This window comes from Bubalus bubalis, chromosome X, assembly GCF_019923935.1.
Source record: "Bubalus bubalis isolate 160015118507 breed Murrah chromosome X, NDDB_SH_1, whole genome shotgun sequence".
Taxonomy (NCBI): Eukaryota; Metazoa; Chordata; class Mammalia; order Artiodactyla; family Bovidae; genus Bubalus; species Bubalus bubalis.
This window is the reverse complement of record NC_059181.1, coordinates 118,445,229-118,465,947: the sequence shown is the minus strand read 5'-3', so window position 1 is coordinate 118,465,947 and position 20,719 is coordinate 118,445,229. Positions and strand designations below refer to the sequence as shown.

At 50.6% G+C, this 20,719-nt stretch overlaps 1 protein-coding gene and 1 long non-coding RNA gene across 2 annotated transcripts; one reads left to right on the top strand and one right to left on the bottom strand.

Moving 5' to 3' along the window:
• Positions 1 to 708: 708 nt before the first annotated feature.
• SOX3 (SRY-box transcription factor 3) lies at positions 709 to 2,447 on the bottom strand. The gene has a single exon (XM_025276717.3). The coding sequence runs from the start codon at positions 2,345 to 2,347 to the stop codon at positions 854 to 856; it is 1,494 nt and encodes a 497-aa protein (XP_025132502.3). The 5' UTR covers positions 2,348 to 2,447; the 3' UTR covers positions 709 to 853.
• Positions 2,448 to 2,604: 157 nt separating this feature from the next.
• LOC123331932 lies at positions 2,605 to 4,068 on the top strand. Its single transcript, XR_006548734.2, has 2 exons — positions 2,605 to 2,815; positions 3,365 to 4,068. It is a non-coding gene; the product is annotated as an uncharacterized LOC123331932 (long non-coding RNA).
• Positions 4,069 to 20,719: the final 16,651 nt, after the last annotated feature.

Here is a 20,719-nt window from a genome sequence, read left to right as displayed (position 1 = left end):
CCACGGTCGCAGTACCGAGGACTGGTTCCCTCCCTAACCCGCACCTAAAGTTTCAGGCCCGCAAAATTACCAGGACTCCATTATGTTGGTTATAAAATTTATTGATCTCTCATTTAGGAACTGAATAAAACCTTGAAAATCCTGAAACAAAATAGCCCCTTAGCCCTACCACCCAAACGAAATCCACATACATTAGCGCGACGAAATATCAAACAGATCACGGCAGAAATCACCAACTCAACAGCTTAAATGCGGACTGGACAGAAAGCTGTCCCGCGGCCAGGGCGGCGAGGCGGGAGACACACGCACACCTGGCTATAAATTAACATCGGCCTTGGCTGCCGCGCCGCGGCGGTCAGTTCCCACCCCCCCCCCACACCCCGAGCCCACGAGGAAAACAGATGCAACGCGACTGGGAGAGGAGGCGTTGCAGTTCTCAAGCCAGCCTCACCCGAGTCCGTTTGCCCCATTCACTCACTCCTCGGCTAACAGCAAACTAATGCGACAACATTTTCAAACGCAACAGAAAAACCCAGGAACCCGGGAGGAGGAGGAGGAGGTTGGGGGGGGGGCGGCTTTTTCTTGGCAAACAACACAGCGGATTCCCAGCCTACAGAAGGGGAAGGGAGGGAAGGCGGCGAGGGGCCGGCGAGGTCGAGAAAGTCCCATTTCCGCCGCTCCGGACTCCTTTCAGTTTTCGTACAAACCCCGACAGCTACAGCCAAACTTTCCATCCTCCCCATCATCGGTACAAGGCAACAGTCCCAGGCAAGCAAAGCTAAACAACAAGGCGTCCCCACGCGGGGGTGCAAGGGCGGGGTGGGGCGGAGGGGCTGCGAGCGCCGGCGGGCGCTCAGATGTGGGTCAGGGGCACCGTGCCGTTGACGGCAGTCCCAGCGCCCTGGTAGTGCTGGTGCACGCTGTGCAGGCGGCCACCCGGCAGCGGCGAGGCGGCGTCCGCCGCGTCCCCGCCGGGCGGCAGGTACATGCTGATCATGTCGCGCAGGTCGCCGAGGCACGCGCGCTGCGAGTGCGAGGCGATGGCGGGCGGCGGCGAGCTGGGCTCCGTCTTCACCACCGTTCCCATGGGGCCCAGGCTCATGGCGGCGGCGGCGGCGGCCGCCGCCGCGGGCTGCTGCCCGTAGGCTGCGGCGGCGGCGGCGGCGGCGGAGGGCGCCATGCTCCCGTAGCCCGAAGCGGCTGCGGCGGCGGCCGCGGCGTTCATGTAGCTCTGGGCGCCTGGCGGCATCATGGGGCTGTACTGCAGGCCGGCCATGTCGTAGCGGTGCATCTGCGGCAGCGCGGGCGGCGGCGGCGGGCTGCTCATGGTAGCGGGCGGCGCGTAGCCCAGCTGCTCCTGCACCAGCGAGTAGGCGCCGTTGGCCCAGCCGTTCACGTGTGTGTACGTGTCCAGGCGCTGGCCCACGCCCACCGGGCTGCTGGCGGCCGCGGCGGCAGCGGCGGCGGCGGCGGCGGCCGCGGCGCCGGGGGGCAGCAGGCCGCCGGGCAGGGAGTACTTGTCCTTCTTGAGCAGCGTCTTGGTCTTGCGGCGCGGCCGGTACTTGTAGTCCGGGTACTCTTTCATGTGCACCGCGCGCAGCCGCTTGGCCTCGTCGATGAACGGCCGCTTCTCGGCGTCCGTCAGCAGTTTCCAGTCGGCGCCCAAGCGTTTACTGATCTCGGAGTTGTGCATCTTGGGGTTCTCCAGGGCCATCTTGCGCCGCTGCCCGCGGGACCACACCATGAAGGCATTCATGGGCCGCTTCACGCGGTCCTGATCGCTGCCCCCACCGCCGCCGCCGCCGCCGCCCCCACCACCGCCCCCGGCGCTCGCGCCCCCGCTGCTGCCGCCGCCTGCGTTCGCGCCGCCGCCGGCGTTCGCACTACTCTTGCCTGCGCCGCCCGGGGCTGCAGGGCCGCCCGCGCCTGCCGCTGGGGTGGGTGGCCCCACGGGGTTCTTGAGTTCAGTCTCCAGCAGGCTGTACATGGCCGGGGCGGGAAGAAGGTGCGCCAGGGTGGCGGGAGGAGAAGGCGCTCCAGGCGCTGGAGCGGCCACGGTGAAAAGGCCCGGGGACTCCGTCGGAGGGGCGCTTGGGGGCCGCTGGGCCCGCGGGTCGGGCGGGAAGGGCAGGCTGGCCGCAGTGGTCCGCGCCAAGTCAGCGGGACCCCGCAGGCTGCTGGCACCTGATGCGTGGTCTCGGGCAGGTCGCATTCGCAGTCTGGTCGGGCGCTCGCCGGGCCTCTTATATACCTGCTCGGATCCCTCGGGGTTGGGGCTCGGTCCGCCCCTCGCCACCCGGAGGCCCGGTGATTGACAGGCTTGCAGTGATGCGCCCTGGCCAATCATCACGGAGCCCTTGTTCGGCCAGGCTGGAAAAAAAAAAGTTCGGGGAGTCCTTTCGTTCACCCCCACGCCTCTCTGGGGCCTGGTGACGTGATGAGAGTTATTCAGGAGGCGGGAGTCCCGGACAGCCGCTCAGGGACCACCAATTAGGGTCTCAAAAAGTTTGAAAGAACGAAACTCGAGGAGGTGACGGAGGGGGGAGGGGGGCGCGAGCCAGTTTGGGGGGAGGGGGCAGGGGGCGCCCACAGGGTTCCGAAAACAACTTTGTCAAGGCCGGGGGGCGTCCGGTCCCGGGGCCACCCAGCACAGCTTTCCGCTGTCTGCGCGGAGGTTCTCCAACCGCTTCTGCTGCCAGCGCTAAGGGACACAGGACACGGCCAGCTACCCAGGCGGCCTTGGAGACTCGGGGTGCAGTGGAGGTACCCCGGTGCTGGGCTCCGAGAAGCCCTCCCTGGAATCGGCCCCGTTCCGGTAGGACCCTCCACCGGGAAGCCCCGGGCCAGCGCTCCCAGCACTGAGCGGGGGTCAGGGAGCGGGGCTCGGGAGACAGGCTTGGGGACCGCGGGGCGCAGTGGAGCTGCGAGCTTTCGGTGGTTTGCCCGGCGCCCCGGCCGGGCCGAAACGCTCCCATGCGGTGGTGCGGGGAGTGTTGGAGGGGGGGCGCGGAGGGGTGAACCGGCCTCAGCTCTCTTCTCCGGGCCCCCGTTTAGCGGCCCCTTTTTGTCTCTGCTCTCTGGCCATTTCGGTTTTTCCAGTCCGATGCCCCTGAGGGGGAGGGTCGGGCCCCTTGGAAAATCCGTTTTCATGGCAACACAGAGCCTCTCCAAGTGAAAGAAAAGTTTCTTGGGGGGGGGGGGGATGGTGGCCCGAGAGGAGCCGAGGCCGTCCTGGGGCGCCCCCTCCACCGGCCGCGCACCTGCCAGGACCACTGAGCGCTGCTCTCGCTGCGCAGCCGCGCCGCCTCCCCGGGGAGCAGGCGCTGCTAACGGATGCCGTCTTCCTTTTTTAATTTTTTTATAGCCTTCCCGACCGGAGCCTCGAGACTCTGAGCGCCACATTCAACCGCCTGTCGGGGTTGTCTGCTGAAGAATAGCGGCGCGGGGAAGTCCGGCTGCGGGTAGCTGGCACCCCGACTATCGCCGCCTCCAGCCCAAGCTAGTGGCTCAGCGTTTACAACTCCCGGAGACGCCCGAGGCGACCGGTGGGAAGGAAAAGCCAACCCCGGACAGAGGTGGCAAAGACTGAAATAAGTGTTCCCACGGTGTGGCCCACCAACCCCCCCTCCCCAGCTTCGTGGAAAGATGGGGAACCCAAAGAAAGGCGTATATCCTAAGTGTGGGAAAAAAAAAAAAAAAAAAAACAGCTCCAAACCGAGGTTTTTAGCTCCTTATAATGCAAGACCCAGCGATCCTGGGAAGCCTGCGTGCCAGGAGCTTGCTTCCCCGTTTCTTGCACAAATTATAAAGTAACCCTCTGTGACTTGTGGGACGCAGAGCAGGCCAGCCCGCCCTGGGGCCCGTGGACCGCTAGCACCAGAATTCCGGCTCCCAGCAGCAACGTCTCCTGGAAGTTTGGGGTCTCGAAACCGCCTCTTAAGTTTGGGTTACAGTTGGTTCTGTTGCTCTTCTGGGCGGAAGGAAGCGAACGTATACAGTCAAGGGCTGCTGCGATCGTTTGAATGGTTCTACGCATTTAGGGTTTTGAAGTAAACTATGTGGAATGGTTCTGTGTATGAGTCGTGTGTTGTGCGTGTGTGCACGCCCGCGCACGCGCGCACGGGTGTGTGCACTTAAGTTGACATGGACTGGAAGGCATGTTTCAGAAAACAGAAGTGATTCGACAGTCTCCACCTGCAACTGTTTTCTTGCCAGACTGGGTGACACAGACAAAATTTCCTGGGCAAACCCACCTTCTCCCCAAGAAGTCAGTGTGCAGTAGCCCTGCCCTTTTGGCCGCCTTTCCAGATGCCCTCTCGGGTTCTCTGGGCCTCTGAGGCTGTTGCTAAGTGAAGCGCGTTTTAGGAAACTACCCAACCGACGCGCGGCCTGGCGTCCAGTAGCCTGACAGATGTCAGGATTCTTTCCAAGTTTTAGGACCCAAGTAAGCCGTTGTGGTGACAGCGCCTGGGCTGCCTACTTGCCTAGGCAAGAGGTGCGGTGCCCGGCCGGCGCTTCTCGCCCCAGCAGGTTATCTGGGGGAACTGGTCACTGCTCCCAGCCGTTTGTCACTTGCTCACACCCATCCCGCGGTTTAGGTAAGCTCCTTCTCACATCAACGTCCTTCTTCCAGATTTATGGCAGTCTTGCTAGGATCAGACACCCTCTCCCACACTCCTGGCTTCCCTCGGAGGTCACGATGAAACTGATCTCTGTGCCTGGTAGCTCTGGGGTGGTCTGCTTTCGAAATATTTGAGAGGACACGTTCTCAGCCCATACTACCATTTCAGTAATCAAGCGAGATTACCATCATAGAGGTGGGGAGATGGAGGGAAGGTAGAAGGAAACGGTTCTCTTAGCAGTACCAGCGCAGGCACCGGCTGAACGACGCGACTTTCCTCGCGGGTCGGGAGAAGCTTCACGGCAGGTACAACCGCCCAAGGATGCTCGGTCCAGGTGGGGCCCGCGGGGAAGCTAGACGTCCGGTGGAGCCCCAACAGGTGTCTCCGACCCGCACCTGCCCCCCGCAAGGAAAGCAGAGGGATACAGCGGGATTCGGGAAGAGTCCTTTCCACTCTTTGAGGGAGGAGAGCGTGTTCGGTAGCTCTCTCTCCCTCGGGGCCTCCGGGAGCCCTTGGGCGGCAAACAGAGCCCCCCGGACGGCGGGTAGGGAACTCGGCCAAACACGCTGTCCCCATTCTCCCCGCCCTCTTGAGAGAGCTCTGGCTCCCTCGGACTGGGGCTGGGCCTGGGGATTCCAGGACCCAGGGCGCGGCAACAGCGCCGTTTGTTGGCTTCGGTTGGAAACTTCACCTATAGGCGCCCCTTCTCTCCCTAAGGGGCTTCGAGGTCGCCCCAGCCCTCCAAGGAGAGGCAGCTGCATCGCTGCGGGCAGAAGTGGGACTCTCCTTAGAGGGCTGGTGATGGCAAAACTCGGGGGTTGGGGTAGGCTGTAGTGTGGGTGGCCCTGCAGGCTCCGGGTGCCTAGGGCGCTTCCAACTCTGCCTTCCTGCGGTTTGCGGAAATCCAGTGTCCCAGGAGCCTCGAATCGGCAAAGTGAACTCCTTAGCACTTGGCCTGAAAGCTACTAGTCGAGCAGGGGAGGGGCTGTCCCAGGGCTCGCGCGGGGGTGCCCCCGTGGAACCCTGCTCCGCCACTGCTCAAGGGGGGCTTCTTTCCCGAGTCCGCGGCTCGATTAGGACCCCGCCTCTTATAAGAGGTGCCCTTTGCGTGCTGGGTGGGATGGAATGGGTGTGTATCAGTGTCCGCTCCAGGATCTGCGGCCTGACAATAGAGTCAAGTGTTCGCCTTTTTTCAAGTGCAGTCGAGCCCAGCGAGGGGTCCAGCTTTGAGGAAGTGCGAAAAACTTATCCCGAAGACCTTCAGAGAAGCTTTGCTTGCCAGCAAGGGGTGGGGGAAGTTTGCTGATCTAGAGACAGTCTTTTTTCTTATTTCTTCCTTGAGAACAACCCTTGATTATTTACTCTGGCTCCTGGCCAAGAGGGTGTATTTAGGCCCCAGATTGAGGGCCTTGACCAAGAAATCAGGAGCTTAGGTCTGTTGTAGAATCATCTCCCGCAAAAGGTCGCAAAGGTCACCAGATCTCCAAGGAGGCTGGAAGAGACAGCCGAGCACCTCGCAGCTGTCGAGGTCTCAGTCTGATACCCGCAGCACCTCTCATCCCCCCCCCACCCCCCACCCCCCTTGCAGCTTCCAATAAAGCTCTCGTCCTTCAGAGTCTGGGAAGGAGCTGACGGTCCTAGGCTGGCGGTGCAGTTTGCAGTAATAGCCTAGTTGACACTCTCCAAGGAAAGCTTACTAGGAGCCACCGAGGTGTGCGGTGACACGGTCCTCAGGGTACCAAAAAGTCTCCTGTGGGCGGGCCAACTGTATTCTATCGCACTTTGATGTAGCCCTTTTTAGGAAGGAGGGTGTACTTTTAAAAGAGTTTCCGAATTGGCTTCCCTGGGTTAGCTGAGCTGCGGTCGGTGGGTACAGGGAATCCCCTTGGCCCAGACCTTGGCGCTCAGTTGCAGAGTCCTGTCCACCCGCAGGGTGTGACGACAAGGATGCCAGGCGTTTTCCCTAGGTGTCGAGCCACTGCCAGGAATTTGGCAATCTCTACCTTCAGCGCCCTCTCTGCCGACCTCACAACGCGAGCATTGTCAAACGCCACCCGAATACAGCCACCTCCCCCGTGGGAAAGGAGGATCTGCCCGGGAACTGGGTCCCACTGGCGGAGCGTCTTCCGGATCACTGTCGTCGATCTGCCGGCCTCGCCCCCCACCCCCACACGCGCTCAGCCCTCTGAGCTGCGGGGACCCGCCCCCCACGGAGCAGCCTCGCGGCACCCAGCACCCTACCCTGCCCTCCCGCTGGGTCCGTCGCCTTCCTCCCTTCCTTCTGTGGCTGCAAAGGCATGGCCCTCTCCGGAGGCGAGGTGGCCTGCCAGAAATCGGGCCTGGGGAAACAATCAAAAAATCGTTATCTCTGCGGAACGTGGCTGGAGTTATTCCACGTCCCCGTATCTCATCTACACGCTTATCGAGACCTAGTGGGAGGAGGTGGTGGCGCGGCTCCATCGGGCGGGCGGTGCTTCCCGAGGAAGGATGCCCGTCTGGTCACGGGACCTCCCGGCACCTCCCGTGGGCCCCCGCCGGCCCGTCGGCCCTAGCCCTAGGGGGCGCAGGATGGGGCTGGGGCCTGGGGAGAGCGCGCCCTGGAGCAAATTTTAAATCTCAAGGCAGCAGACAGCTGTTTTCCCTCCCCCCGCCTCCCCCACCCCCGCCGCCTTTTCACTTTCTTTCAAGAGAGGGGAGAGCCGTGGAATTCGATGCGCGGAATCTCTCCGTTCTCTTCCGCTGCCTTGCCGGCCGTCATTGCTTTTCTTGGCACTAAACCTCGGCCGCACACCTACTATGGGCTAGCCGATGCCGTCCGGCGCGGGAGCAGACCACCACCCCCCTACTTCCGCGTCCTTCAGCCGAGAGCGGCGACAGCCCGGGGGAGCGCCCGGAGGGCTGGGGACCGCGGCGCGCCCCGGCCGCCGGGGGCCACGCTTGTCCCGCCCCGCGCGCGCTTTCCCCTCCGCGGCGCGGAGCCGCGCGGCCCGAGCGGCTGAGACGCAGAAGCGCCCGTGGGCCGGGAGCTCCAGCGCCGCCGTCCGAGTGGCGGGCGAGCGAGGCTCCGGGGCGGCTGCTGGCGACAGAGAGCCGGGCGGAGGACGCGCGGCCCGGGAACGGCGAGCGGGCCGCCGCCTGCCAGGTACGGAGGCCGCCGAGCCTCGGGCCGCCCCGTTGACGCGCGGGTCGGCTGTCAGACGGTGCGACAGGGCGAGGTCTGCGGTGCGGCCCGGCAGCGCCAGCGTTTTGGCGCCCCGGTTGCAGTCACCCCGATTCCATTTCTCGGGAAAGCGTCGCCGGGTTACAACCCCGAGGCTGGGCAAAGGTGATGTTTGTGTCATTAACACCGTCTCCCCTCGTTTCCGAACATCTTTCTTCCCCCAGCCCAGCCGGGCTCGCATTTGAACAAGCAACGGGCCGAACGTCGCGATAACCCTTCCTAATGGGAAAAAAACTGCCCCTTTTGTGGAATGGTTTCTTTACAAAGCCAACAACCAACCTTATTTTCTAGTTCCAATGGCTATCCCTTTATGAGTTATATTATTAAAGAAATCCGACACTAATTGTGCCGATTTAACTTGTTAATTAGTTGCAAATAAACTATTCATTAGTGGTAAAATAAAATAAAACCCATGTGCCTAGATATCATTCCACATTCACATATTGTAGTGTCTGCATAGCATAGGCATACTAAATTAAGTTCCTAAAAGGTTTCTCCTCAGGATAAATAATTAAAATATATTCTACTTTAATTGACATTATAGAGGACATAAATGAGCTTTTCCTTTTAGAAAGAAATAGCCATTTCTAAATAAAGCTTGCAGTCTGGAGAATGGCGGCTTCAGCCAAATGAATAGTCATTACTACCTTTTCAACGACGTGGGCCTTTTGATCAGAAAAGAAATTAGCTCTAAAAAACAGACAATGGAAGCCTGCCCTGCAATAGGAAGAAAATTAGACGGCCAAGGCTCTTCACAACACCTATTTCTATAAACCATAGAGCTCCTTGCTTTTCAATTACAGCTGTTCATTTCATATAAGGAAAGGGGAAAAACAGGCCTCTAATGTAAACTCGCTTTCACCATAAAGCCTTGCTCCTGGCATGCAGCCAGGCTACCTACTTACTATTGTTTTTAGTCCTCTCATCAATTAGCTAATACTATATATTTTAAATGACTCTGAGGGTATTCACAGACTCTCTTCCCCCTTCCCTACACAGACAAAACCCAAGCTGGACTCCCATGAAAGGGCTACCATTCGGTGCACAGACACTTAAATGTATAAAGTTTAATGTTTTTATTGTTCCTCAAAGAAAAACCATATTGAAAACCCTGCTTTGTTTTTTTTCCTATATTTCTTAGCCCATTATTGAAAGACCCAGACGAGGTGATGACAGGGGAGGGACATAAATGAGCAGCTTTCAGTATTGTTTCTAATTGTTCACAGAGCTAAATCCATCTCCAGATCATTTTTCTGTGCCCTGTAGACCATAATTTGGTTTATACATCTTTGTGTTTTTAAAATATGCATTTTGAAATTTGCCAACCCCATTGGTTTGGTGTCATTAGATATAATTTCATTTTAAAAAATTATGACATCTTCACCATTTGGGTGAAATTATCTAGCCGGCAGGAAGAAAAAAATCCCATTTGTAGGGTGTGCTACAAAATAAAATCTTCAACATACATAAACCAAAAATATGAGAAAAATATTTAGTAATAATACCAAAGAGTCTTAATAAATTTAAGCCTTTGGCTGCATGTTCTGGAAACATCAAAACAGAGTCATGGGTTGGGAAGGCTTTGCTTCTCTTGAAAGTAAAATACTTATCATCTGATCTTTGTGAATCACTATGTAAATTCTCTGGAGAACTAAATAGGGCAATACTATAGGGTTAGTCTGGGAACTTGCAGATTTGTGTTGTGTTCATAAAAGGACTTAAAATGATTTTTAAAAATTCAGTCAAATAGGATTTATTTGCTCACTGTAAAACTAAAGAAATATTTTTTTACCTAACTATAAATCATTTAAATAAAATAACACAATAACCATTAACTTGTCCATGAAGGATGTCATTCCTTTAATCCTTTAAACAACCTAGAGATAGTCTGCCAATTTAAAAGGAAGGAATGGACAAGAGTAGAGCCACTAGGATGATTATTCAAAGTGTTTCCACAGAGCAACTACAAAAAATGGTACCCAAATGGTTTATGCTTCTGTTTCCACTTGCATTCCTTGTTGAGTATGCTTCTATTCAATGGTTTCCTACCATGTTTTTTGTATCAAGTAAATTATTTATTATGTTTGCTTTGACTCTTGAGCATTTACTTCTTTGCTACTTTGTTCAAATGGATATCAGAATAGAGTTACCGAAAGCATTTTGCCAAGGAGCACAGAGTTGCCATGTCATTGAGAAGATCCCCTGGAGCAGGAAATGGCAGCCCACTCCAGTATTCTTGCCTGGGAAATCCCATGGACAGAGGAGCCTGGCTGGCTACAGTCCATGGGATCACGAAGAGTCAGATACAACTGAGCCACTGAGCATGCACGCGAGCATGCACGCATGCATGCTGAAGAAGGGACTCTTTCTTAGCCATGAAGTCCCTTGATTCCGTGAGACCATGAGATGGTGTCTGTTTTCAGAAAGAATTCCACAGGAGCTGGTTGGAAATCATCAGCTTGCCAAGGCAAGGTTTTGTGGCAGAGGTCAGCAATGTGTGATCACAGATCAGTAACTGAAAGTTGTCCAGACCGAGAGCTGCATGATTATTTTGATGGGTCCAACTCTATATTACAGCACTTGGCTTTCATTTTGAAGAAGGATTCAGGTGTGTGATGTTGTGGGCAGTTGACCTGAAGTTTGGGGGAGAGTACAAAAACTGCCTGCAGAGAGGCCTGAAGGTTTAACTTCAGCAGCTTTGGAATGGGACAATATATTCAGAAGGGGAATATAGAAAGAAATGTTTCTCAGGAAGTTGACATGAAGTGGAGCCTGGGTGTTTATACTTTTCTGAATGAGTTCGGCAAGTTGTTTTTTTTTTTTTTTTTTTTTGAGAGATAATTGACATATAATATTATATTAGTTTCACTGTACATGATTTATTAAATATTTGTATGTATTCCAAAATGATCACTGCAGTAAATTTAGTTAATATCCATCCCCATATATAGGTACATTTTTTTTTTCTTGTGATGGGGACTTTTAGGATCTATTCTCAGCAACTTTCAAATACACAATACAGTATTATTAACTGTAGCGGGCACGTTTATTATTCTTCCCGAACTTCAGTTTTCTCATCTGAAAGAAGTGGGTAGTCAGGCCTTCTTCAGTGGCTTAGGGTAGAGATTCAGTGAGATAATACAACTGAAAGCATCTGGCATTCTGTTTAGCACAGAGCACCCTCAATTAAGAGTTATCTTGTTTTTCAACTGGGCTTTCTTATTCCTGTGAAACAGGATTGAAAATTCCTCTAGTGTGGGGGAGAGGGGCCCATGTCACTTTTCTTCCCCCTTACATGGCTATGCACAGATGTTTCTGGAATGAATCATAGTCCTTGAGGAAGTCCTCTTTGAATGAGAGAAAAAAATGAGCTAATTACTCCATGGTTCCAATTCGGCATCTCAGTCTCCCACATTCAGCCCATCACTTGAGATTGTTTCCGTCAGGGCCGTCTAGAGAGCACTCACTGACATGAGGGGAGCTTTGGTTTGTGACAGAGGGGCCTCTTGTGTTTAATTCTGAGATAACATAAAATATCCTTAATAGTAGAGACATGCCTCCTGTTAAAAATGTACAATTAGTGTCACATGGGTCTTACATCCTTTATTTTTGCCTAAAATGTAAGTTTTAACTTTTTTCCTTCAGAGCTCAATAGAAAAGATATTCTTTCAACAGATTGCATCAGGAGTCGTGTTGAAGCAGGAGCCTTGTTCTGATTTCATAGCTTTTATGTTTTCTCTGAGGTCTCAGAAATAGGCACAGTAGACCAAGCCAAGGAAAGAAAAGTAGTTCTAATCACCTGCAGAGATTAGAGTCTTATCATTCCTTACAGCAGCCTCTAAAAAGACTTAGAGAATCACAAAAACCATTTTTTAAAAATAAATAAGTTGGAGAGACTTCAGTTCAAACTAAGAGTAATTCTATAGTTAGTCTGTGCCATTCATTGCATTTGAAGAAATAGATCTGGCATGAAACCTTGATTGACTCCTAGTTACAACTTTTGCTGAAAGACTAGGGAGGGCTCTGCTGGATAAAAGTACAGCCCAGAGGAAAGGTCAAGAGCCCAGACCTGGTTTGAATCCTGCCCCTGGCCCTTACTAGAAGTTAAGTAACTTCTCTGAGCTTCAGTTTCATCTATGAAAATGGGAATTGATGATACACCTTAAGATGATTGGGGAAAATAAACAATATTATGTAAGTAAAGTACCAAACTCAGTGCCTGGGTACATAGTCACAGGACTTGGTAAATGTTAGTTTATCATCATCACAGCAATCTTGTGAGCTATGTACACAGATGCGGACAAACTTACTTATATTTTAACAGATGAGGAAATAGGCTTAGAAGGATTAGTGTCTTGTTCAAAATGGCAGAACGTATTGGGACCAAAAGCAGCCATAGAAAGGACCCTTCCTGACTCCATGTCTAGTTACTTATCCACCAAATTATAGTTTGCTTGCACTTTGTCAGTGTTATTTTCATTAAAATGCAAAGCCTAAAGTGCTGTTGAACCATATTAAGAAGGATATCATTTCTTCCTGTATTTAAGTAAAGCCCCTCATGATGTCCAGATGTCTTAGTGAAGAGTGACAAATGGCAGAGGAAGAATGAAGAGGGACTCTACCTGCCCTAGGTTGTTCCTGCAGAGGAGGGCTTCAGAGAGACACCACAAGTTCTCAAACTACACAAATTAGAAACATTAAAACTGACACTGAGTCAGATTCAGGATTAAATAGATAAACCAATATGCTAGTGTGAGCTTCTCAAAGAGTACACCCTAATCTCTCATCAGTTCAGTTCAGTTCAGTCGCTCAGTCGTGTCCGACTCTTTGTGACCCCATGAATCGCAGCACGCCAGGCCTCCCTGTCCATCACCAACTCCCCGAGTTCACTCAGACTCACGTCTGTGATGCCATCCAGCCATCTCACCCTCTGTCGTCCCCTTCTCCTCCTGCCCCCAATCCCTCCCAGCATCAGAGTCTTTTCCAATGAGTCAACTCTTCACTTCAGGTGGCCAAAGTACTGGAGTTTCAGCTTCAGTATCATTCCTTCCAAAGAAATCCCAGGGCTGATCTCCTTCGGAATGGACTGGTTGGATCTCCTTGCAGTCCAAGGGACTCTCAAGAGTCTTCTCCAACACCAGAGTTCAAAAGCATCAATTCTTCGGCGCTCAGCCTTCTTCATAGTCCAACTCTCACATCCATACATGACCACAGGAAAAACCATAGTCTTGACTAGACGGACCTTTGTTGGCAAAGTAATGTCTCTGCTTTTGAATATGCTATCTAGGTTGGTCATAACTTTCTTCCAAGGAGTAAGCATCTTTTAATTTCATGGCTGCAGTCACCATCTGCAGTGATTTGGAGCCCAAAAAATAAAGTCTGGCACTGTTTCCATGGTTTCCCCATCTATTTCCCATGAAGTGGTGGGACCAGATGCCATGATCTTCGTTTTCTGAATGCTGAGCTTTAAGCCAACTTTTTCACTCTCCACTTTCACTTTCATCAAGAGGCTTTTTAGTTCCTCTTCACTTTCTGCCATGAGGGTGGTGTCATCTGCATATCTGAGGTTACTGATATTTCTCCCGGCAACCTTGATTCCAGCTTGTGTTTCTTCCAGTCCAGCGTTTCTCATGATGTACTCTGCATATAAGTTAAATAAGCAGGGGGACAATATACAGCTTTGATGTACTCCTTTTCCTATTTGGAACCAGTCTGTTGTTCCATGTCCAGTTCTAACTGTTGCTTCCTGACCTGCATACAGATTTCTCAAGAGGCAGATCAGGTGGTCTGGTATTCCCATCTCTTTCAGAATTTTCCAGTTTATTGTGATCCACACAGTCAAAGGCTTTGGCATAGTCAATAAAGCAGCCTATTTCCCTTCATGCTTAGGAGTCGAAACAATTCTGTTTTCTGTTAGTCAGTCCTGTCAGGTAGGCCTCACGCTGAAAGCCATACCAAAGCAGTCTGATGATATAGCATGCAACTCACCAGCAGTGACCTCCCACTTTGCCCAGGGTCCAAGCTTATCTCTTGGCTTATGTCATATACATTCAAAGGTAGGTTTGCCAGAGGTTCCAGAAAATTGTGATGATGGTGATCACTATAGGTTGACACTGTACATGGTCTTTACAGATGTTATGGTATTTGTTTAATCCTAGCAACCTGTTTAAGGCTACCTTACAGAGTGACAAAGCTTTGAGATTTCATCTCTATCTTGAAACGATGGGTTCTTTCCACCACACTGCCCTAGGAGGGCCTGATTCCCTTACTGTGTGATTTTAGACAAAGAATATCCTCCCTGGATCTCATTTGCCCCATGTGAGGAATGAGGGCATTGGACTAGATGCTTTCCCAGGGCCCTTTCCCTTGGAACATTTTGAAGATTCCAAAACTTTCCATGTGATGCCATTTTTAATAGTAAGTAAACGAAAGTGGTCTTGGATTTTCTTCTGAAATGGCAGTTCTCTTAGATGTGCTAGTTAGAGCCATCAGCTCCACCACCTCTGACAGCAAGCAAATTCTTGGAGAAGCAGAACCAAGCTGAGAAAGCTAGGTTCCAGAGCTTTATCCACAAGAGAAGGCACCCGCATCTGCTGTGGGCTGGGGCTGGAGGAGAGCCTGTGTAGTTGTGTTCCTGAATGTTTGTGTCCCTCTCCAATTCCTATGTTGAAGCCTAATCCCCTGCGTGATGGCATTTGGAGGTGGGGCTTTGGGGAGGTGATAAGGTCATGGAGCACTCATGGGGATGGAGTAAGTGCTTTATAAGAAGAGGCTAGAGAGCTAACCTGTTCTCTTTCTGCCGAGGATGGATACGATAAATGGACAGTCTTCAGCTAGGAAGCCTGCTCTTAGCAGAACTCAGCCATGCTGGCTCCCTGATCTTCGACTTCTCAGCCTCCAGAACTGTGAGAAATACTCTTCTGTCTTTTAAGTCACCCAGTCTCTTATGGTATTTTGTTATGCCTGCCCGAACTGACCAAGACAGGTTGGAAGAGTACACGGATAACAAGATGACCTGGAGCAGTCACCCACTGCTAGTTACCTACCACACCTTCCAGGAGCTTGGGGTGGGTTTCAGGAGACAGAGGAAGCCAGGGATCACATGCCTGCCCCTTTCTCATCTCTTTAGCCTCATCTTTCTTGACTCACCTCGCCTTGCCTCTAATGCACTGCAAGGAATCACTTCCTTAGTGTTCTTGATCAGTTTCTACTCTTTGGCTTTCATCTTCACAGATTTGCTTCGTCTGCTTGGAACTCCTTCCTTAACTGCCCTCCCCTCCTCCTTCTGTTAAATGATTAAATGTTATTCAGTCCTCAAGATTCAGCCCAGGTTGCCTGTTTTTTAGAACATCTTTCCTGATTCTCCCCCAGCCCCACAATTCAGGCTGGATTGGGTGCCTTTCCATGATGCTCCCAAGAACCCCGCCCCCCTCAATGTGTTTATTCTCTCAGAGCTCTTGCCACACTGTTTAACCACCATTGGTTTATCTGTTCACCTCATCCTTTTTAACTGTGAGCTCCTTGGGACTTTCTTCTTTCGTTCTGGTTTTTTCAGCACCTAGCCCAGAGCCAGGGCCATGGGGCCACAAAGTGTGTGATAACAGCATATGATCAGGACCACCCACAGTGGACACCAAAATGGGATTTCATAGAGCCAAAGAACATCTGGATCGTGCCCCCAACGAGCTGTCAGCTCTGTAGGGAGTAGCTGGCCTTCTGGGGTTCAGCTCTGGCATTGCTTGTGGGAGACTGCTGGGAAAGCATGGAGCAAGAGGCACCTTCAGGAATGTGACATTGATTTTCCTCCCCTACCTGATGTGGCAGGTACTCTGGCCATCCTCCCAATTTTATCAATGGAGGTGGCGTAAGAGGGGACAGGAGCACGTATGGCTATACGTTCCATGCTCCCGTTGCTGACCTGTGTGCCCTGGCACTGGCCTGCATCTGTGTGGATGGAGAGGTTCTCTTCCTCTGTTGCAAAAGCATTCTTTACTCACTAAGCCATGAACCTACAAGCTGCTTGCACGCAAGAAGATGCCTTGTTCTGATTGGCACAGAAGAGTCCTATGATCTAATTGGTGGCCCTGATGTTTTGGGCCCCAGGATAAGCAGAAGAGTGGATACTCATGTGCATTAGTGCTCTCAGGCCTGGCACTGTCATCGTGGGTCTGTCCTCACATTTCCAGCCCAAAAGAGGTGGGAGCAGTCCTTGGACCCATAGAAGAGAGGTGTTCTCTGTGCTGATGAGATGAGGAATGTCCAAACTAGGGATGCAAAGCAGGCAGAGTGCCTGTAGTAATACAGAGAAATAAAGGCTGCAGTCTCTCCTCTCAGCTGACCAACATTCATGCCCGGGTCAGGAGGAGGCAGTGATAAAATTGGAATCAAGTTATTCTGGGCTCACGTGGCCTTTCAGGTGTCATTTAAATGATATGAATCTGACTTTTACATCTGTAAAGTCACCCTGTGTGTGAAGGGGGAAGGCAGGGGGTGGGGGCAGCCTCTGCTTGAATGCTCTGGATTCCCAAGGTAAGGGATCATGTTGAATAAAGGCTTCTCAGTTTGCTATAAGCCTTTGATCATCTCCTGGAGTTTCTGAATACTTATCTTTGCTAATTTTGACTCGTTTAATAGAAGTCTCTCTAGGTGAGAGACTTCTCCAAGCCACTTCCCAAAGTTTGTGAATCTCTTTGAAGACTTTTTAGCAGGGGAGTGCCAATCTGGATTTGTGCCTTGGAATGTCATCTTGGCTACTGACTATATCTGCCAAGGAGATTTGTGAGTGTTAAATACCTCTGAAAACCTCTGATATACTGGATAGTACCTGATAAATGCTTATTCTTTTGGTTGTTCAATTCTTTCTGATCATCTCAAGTGCCTATGACTTGAGAGGTATCATTTGCTTCCCCCTGGTTCTCAGTTTCCTCAGCTGTAAAATGCAGGTTATCTATTTGTTTTATTTGTTAGTTGTTCATTCATTTATTCTTTGCTTATTTCTTTCCGCTCCATGACCAGATAATCTGGTTTGTCTTCCAGTCTCTGTCATTGGAACTTTAATATTGTCTACCTGACATAATTTTCATTTGATTTAGGGTTTTTTTTAAATCCATGATGCTATTCTCTGAAAAGAGGCATTTATAGCAGTGGGCTCCAGGAAGAAGTCTGTACATGAGAAAGCAGACACCATTTTAAGAGGCTTTGCGCTTACCTTTTGTCCTCATTTTGGAAAGTTACTCCTGACTTTTGAGGCCTCACAGGGCATTGAACAAAGGCGGGCGTATGCAAAGTTCAGGTAGAGATTAGGCATATTATCTGACATCAATAAACTTTCATTTTGGCAGGAAGAAAATAAATGATTGTTCAGCCATTTTCATTTGTATTAAGTCAAGAAGCTAGGCTGATGCTTAGTCTTGTTAAAAGTCCATTTTTATTTTTTATTTTTTTTATTTTTTATTTTAATTGCAGTCTAATTACTTTACAATATTGTAGTGGTTTTTGCCATACATTGACATGGATCAGCCATGAGTGTACATGTGTTCCCCATTCTGAACCCTCCTCCCTCCTCCCTCCCCATCCCATCCCTCAGGGTCATCCCAGTGCACCAGCCCTGAGCACCCTGTCTCAGGCATTGAACCTAGACTGGTGATCTACTTCACATATGATAATATACATGTTTCAATGCTATTCTCTCAAATCATACCCCCCTCGTCTTCTCCCATAGAGTCCAAAAGACTCTTCTATACATCTGTGTCTCTTTTGCTGTCTCGCATATAGGGTCATCATTACCATCTTTCTAAATTCCATATATATGTGTTAATATAGTGTATTGGTGTGTTTCTTTCTGACTTACTTCACTCTGTATAATAGGCTCCAGTTTCATCCACCTCATTAGAACTGATTCAAATGCATTCTTTTTCATGGATGAGTAATATTCCACGGTGTATATGTTCCACAGCTTTCTTATCCATTCGTCTGCTGATCAACATCTAGGTTGCTTCCATGTCCTGGCTATTGTAAACAGTGCTGCAATGAACATTGGGGTACACGTGTCTCTTTCAATTCTGGTTTCCTCAGTGTGTATGCCCAGCAGTGAAATTGCTGGGTCATATGGCAGTTCTATTTCCAGTTTTTTAAGGAATCTCCACACTGTTCTCCATAGTATAAATGCCCATTTTTAAAAGATCAGTTACCCTATCTTGGACAGTGTGGAAGAGACAGATGCTGCCCTCCAGGAACCCAGTCTATCAGAAGAGTAGCTGAAACAATGGAGAAGGCAATGGCACCCCACTCCAGTACTCTTGCCTGGAAAATCCCATGGACGGAGGAGCCTGGTGGGCTGCAGTCCATGGGGTCGCTAAGAGTCGGACACAACTGAGCGACTTCACTTTCACTTTTCACTTTCATGCATTGGAGAAGGAAATGGCAACCCACTCCAGTGTTCTTGCCTGGAGAATCCCAGGGACGGGAGAGCCTGGTGGGCTGCCGTCTATGGGGTCGCACAGAGTCGGACACGACTGAAGTGACTTAGCAGCAGCCACTGAAACAAAAGCCAGGGTATCCTCAGGGCATTTACAAAGGTGTCCAGTGCTGTAGGAGTAGAGGGGAGAGAGGGTGACATTTTGTCTGGGGTATTTTAGACGGATTCTTGGAGAAGGTGGGCTCTGTGTTGTGAGCTATGCACTATAAGACACAGATGGGCAAAGATCATTGATGAGGAAGCAATGAGCACAAAAGCTCATTAAATATGATAGTGCAAGGTGTGTTTGGGAAATGGTAAGATCCATGTGGCTTAGAGCTGGAAGGAAGCACAGTGTAAAGGTAGGGGAGAGGAGTTAGGGTTGAATTGTGGAGGATATTGAAGGCCATGCAGAAGACTCTGAGTTCATTCTCTGTACAATGAAGCACCAGTGGTCCCCACCCCAGACCATCCCTCTGCCCACCTCAGGTAGGATTCACATACAGTGATTTTTAAACAAAACGGTAATCATTATAATGATGCCCAAAATCAGTTATAACCTTGCAATGGAGAAATTGGGGCTTTAAAAAAAATTCTTCTGAGATCCCAGTCCAAAAAAGAAAATGTCTTGGTAATCCTTAGTGCACAAGAGAAGCAGTGTGGAGAAGCTTGAGGTACTGCACCCAAAAGCCTGAGACCTGAGTTTGAGTTCGGAGACAAGTCACTTCCCTTCTGTGGGTGCCTGTGTGCTCCTCCCTGGTAGGGGGATGACCATGGCCTTCTCAGATAGTTCAGTTAATCAAGCGGTTTAATAGAGAGGATCTGTTTGTAAACTCTCAGATACTATCTGTAAGTAAAGAACTGTTTTTCATTAAGAACAGAACATTTCAATAAAGGTGGATTTCAAGAGATTCCTGCCAAGCGTTTCAGCCTGGGACCAGTGGTGGAAAGAGTTCAGTAATGAAAATATATGTCCTCAACACACGCTCTCAGCATAAGCAATTAGTCTGACTGAGGAAATCCTTCTTTCTGAAAAGTAAAAGTGGGAGGGAAATGGCCTTGTTGGGGATTGCTGATGTCTTTCTGATTGCCAGTGTCTTATCATGTGCTGGCAGTGTTTCCTCTTCCATTGCCTTTGGTGACATTGTTTTATCAGCAGTCCCCAGTGGACTCAAAATGCGACTGTTTTCAAGAAGTTTTCTCACTAGCTGCTGCAGTAGGCAGGTCGATGTGATGTGGTTGGTGGTCAAGCTTTATCATATATAATGGAGGGGCCTCTCTATTAAAATCCTCAGTTTTATGGAATTCCCTGGTGGTCTGGTGGGTCCCCTGGGCCAGGGAACTGCAAGCTACATGGGGTGGTGCCCCCCCAAAACCCTCAGTTTTAAAAGATGAAGTCATGTGCCCCTTCATTAGAGAAGGACAATATTAAGGAAATTATGAGAGTGGTTGGACCTTTTAGCTTTTTCCCATTATAGCTACTCAGTTAATAACAAGTATCGCATGGTCCAAGTTGGAAGCAGTAAGAAGGGAAAGCCCCAGCCTCCAGATTGCATAGAAGGAGGAGAGGAGGATGCAGGGACTTGGAAAATGTAGAACTGGGCACAGAGAAGAAAGGCAGATTACATGTTCTGGACCCAGTCCTTCCTCCCTCTGTCCTCCAGTGCCCCTGAGTGTCTAGTTGTTGCTGAGATGGAGATCGGGCTAGAAATGACACTCTGCTTTCCAGAAACCAAAAATAACCAGAGAGGGCTATCAAGTTCTAGCCCTTCTGCTCTTTCAATTTATAGCTCTTAAATTCACGGTCTCCTTTCCATACCCAAACCACTGCCTCACCATCTTCTTTGCTCTAAGCTTTTTAATATCCAGATGTGACCCTGTCACTTAACCTGTTTTGAATCACTCAGCAGCTGTCCAGTTCCTGTAGAGTAAAGCTAGACCCATGAATGTGGCATTTCAGGGTCTTCCTGATCTGGTCCCTACCTGCCTCTCTCTTCCTTCCCTCCCAGTCCTGTGAGCAGATATTTACGTTTTAGCTCAAGCTTTACTTCCTCCATCCCCTGCATACCTGGTGGTGTTCTATGTTCCTGCTTGGTGGATTCTGTATACAATATTGCTATAATTATAGTCTTCTGATGGTTTGCTTGCTTTTCTCTCCATGGGCTGTGTTTTGAGCTACCTGAGACAGGCATTATTCATTTTTGTATCTCAACTCTTTTCTTCCTCTTTTCACCACATCGGACGATGAGTAACTTACTCTCCTTGTCTCCTGACACACACCATTTATTTCTTCTTCTCTTGCATTCCTTTTCACTGCGGTTCACTTCAGTTCATGCTATTTACCGGGCAGTGTGGTCGTTTTTGGAAATAGGAACATAAGGAAGATCTTATACGGTTGCTGTTTTGAGGGTCTCACAATCT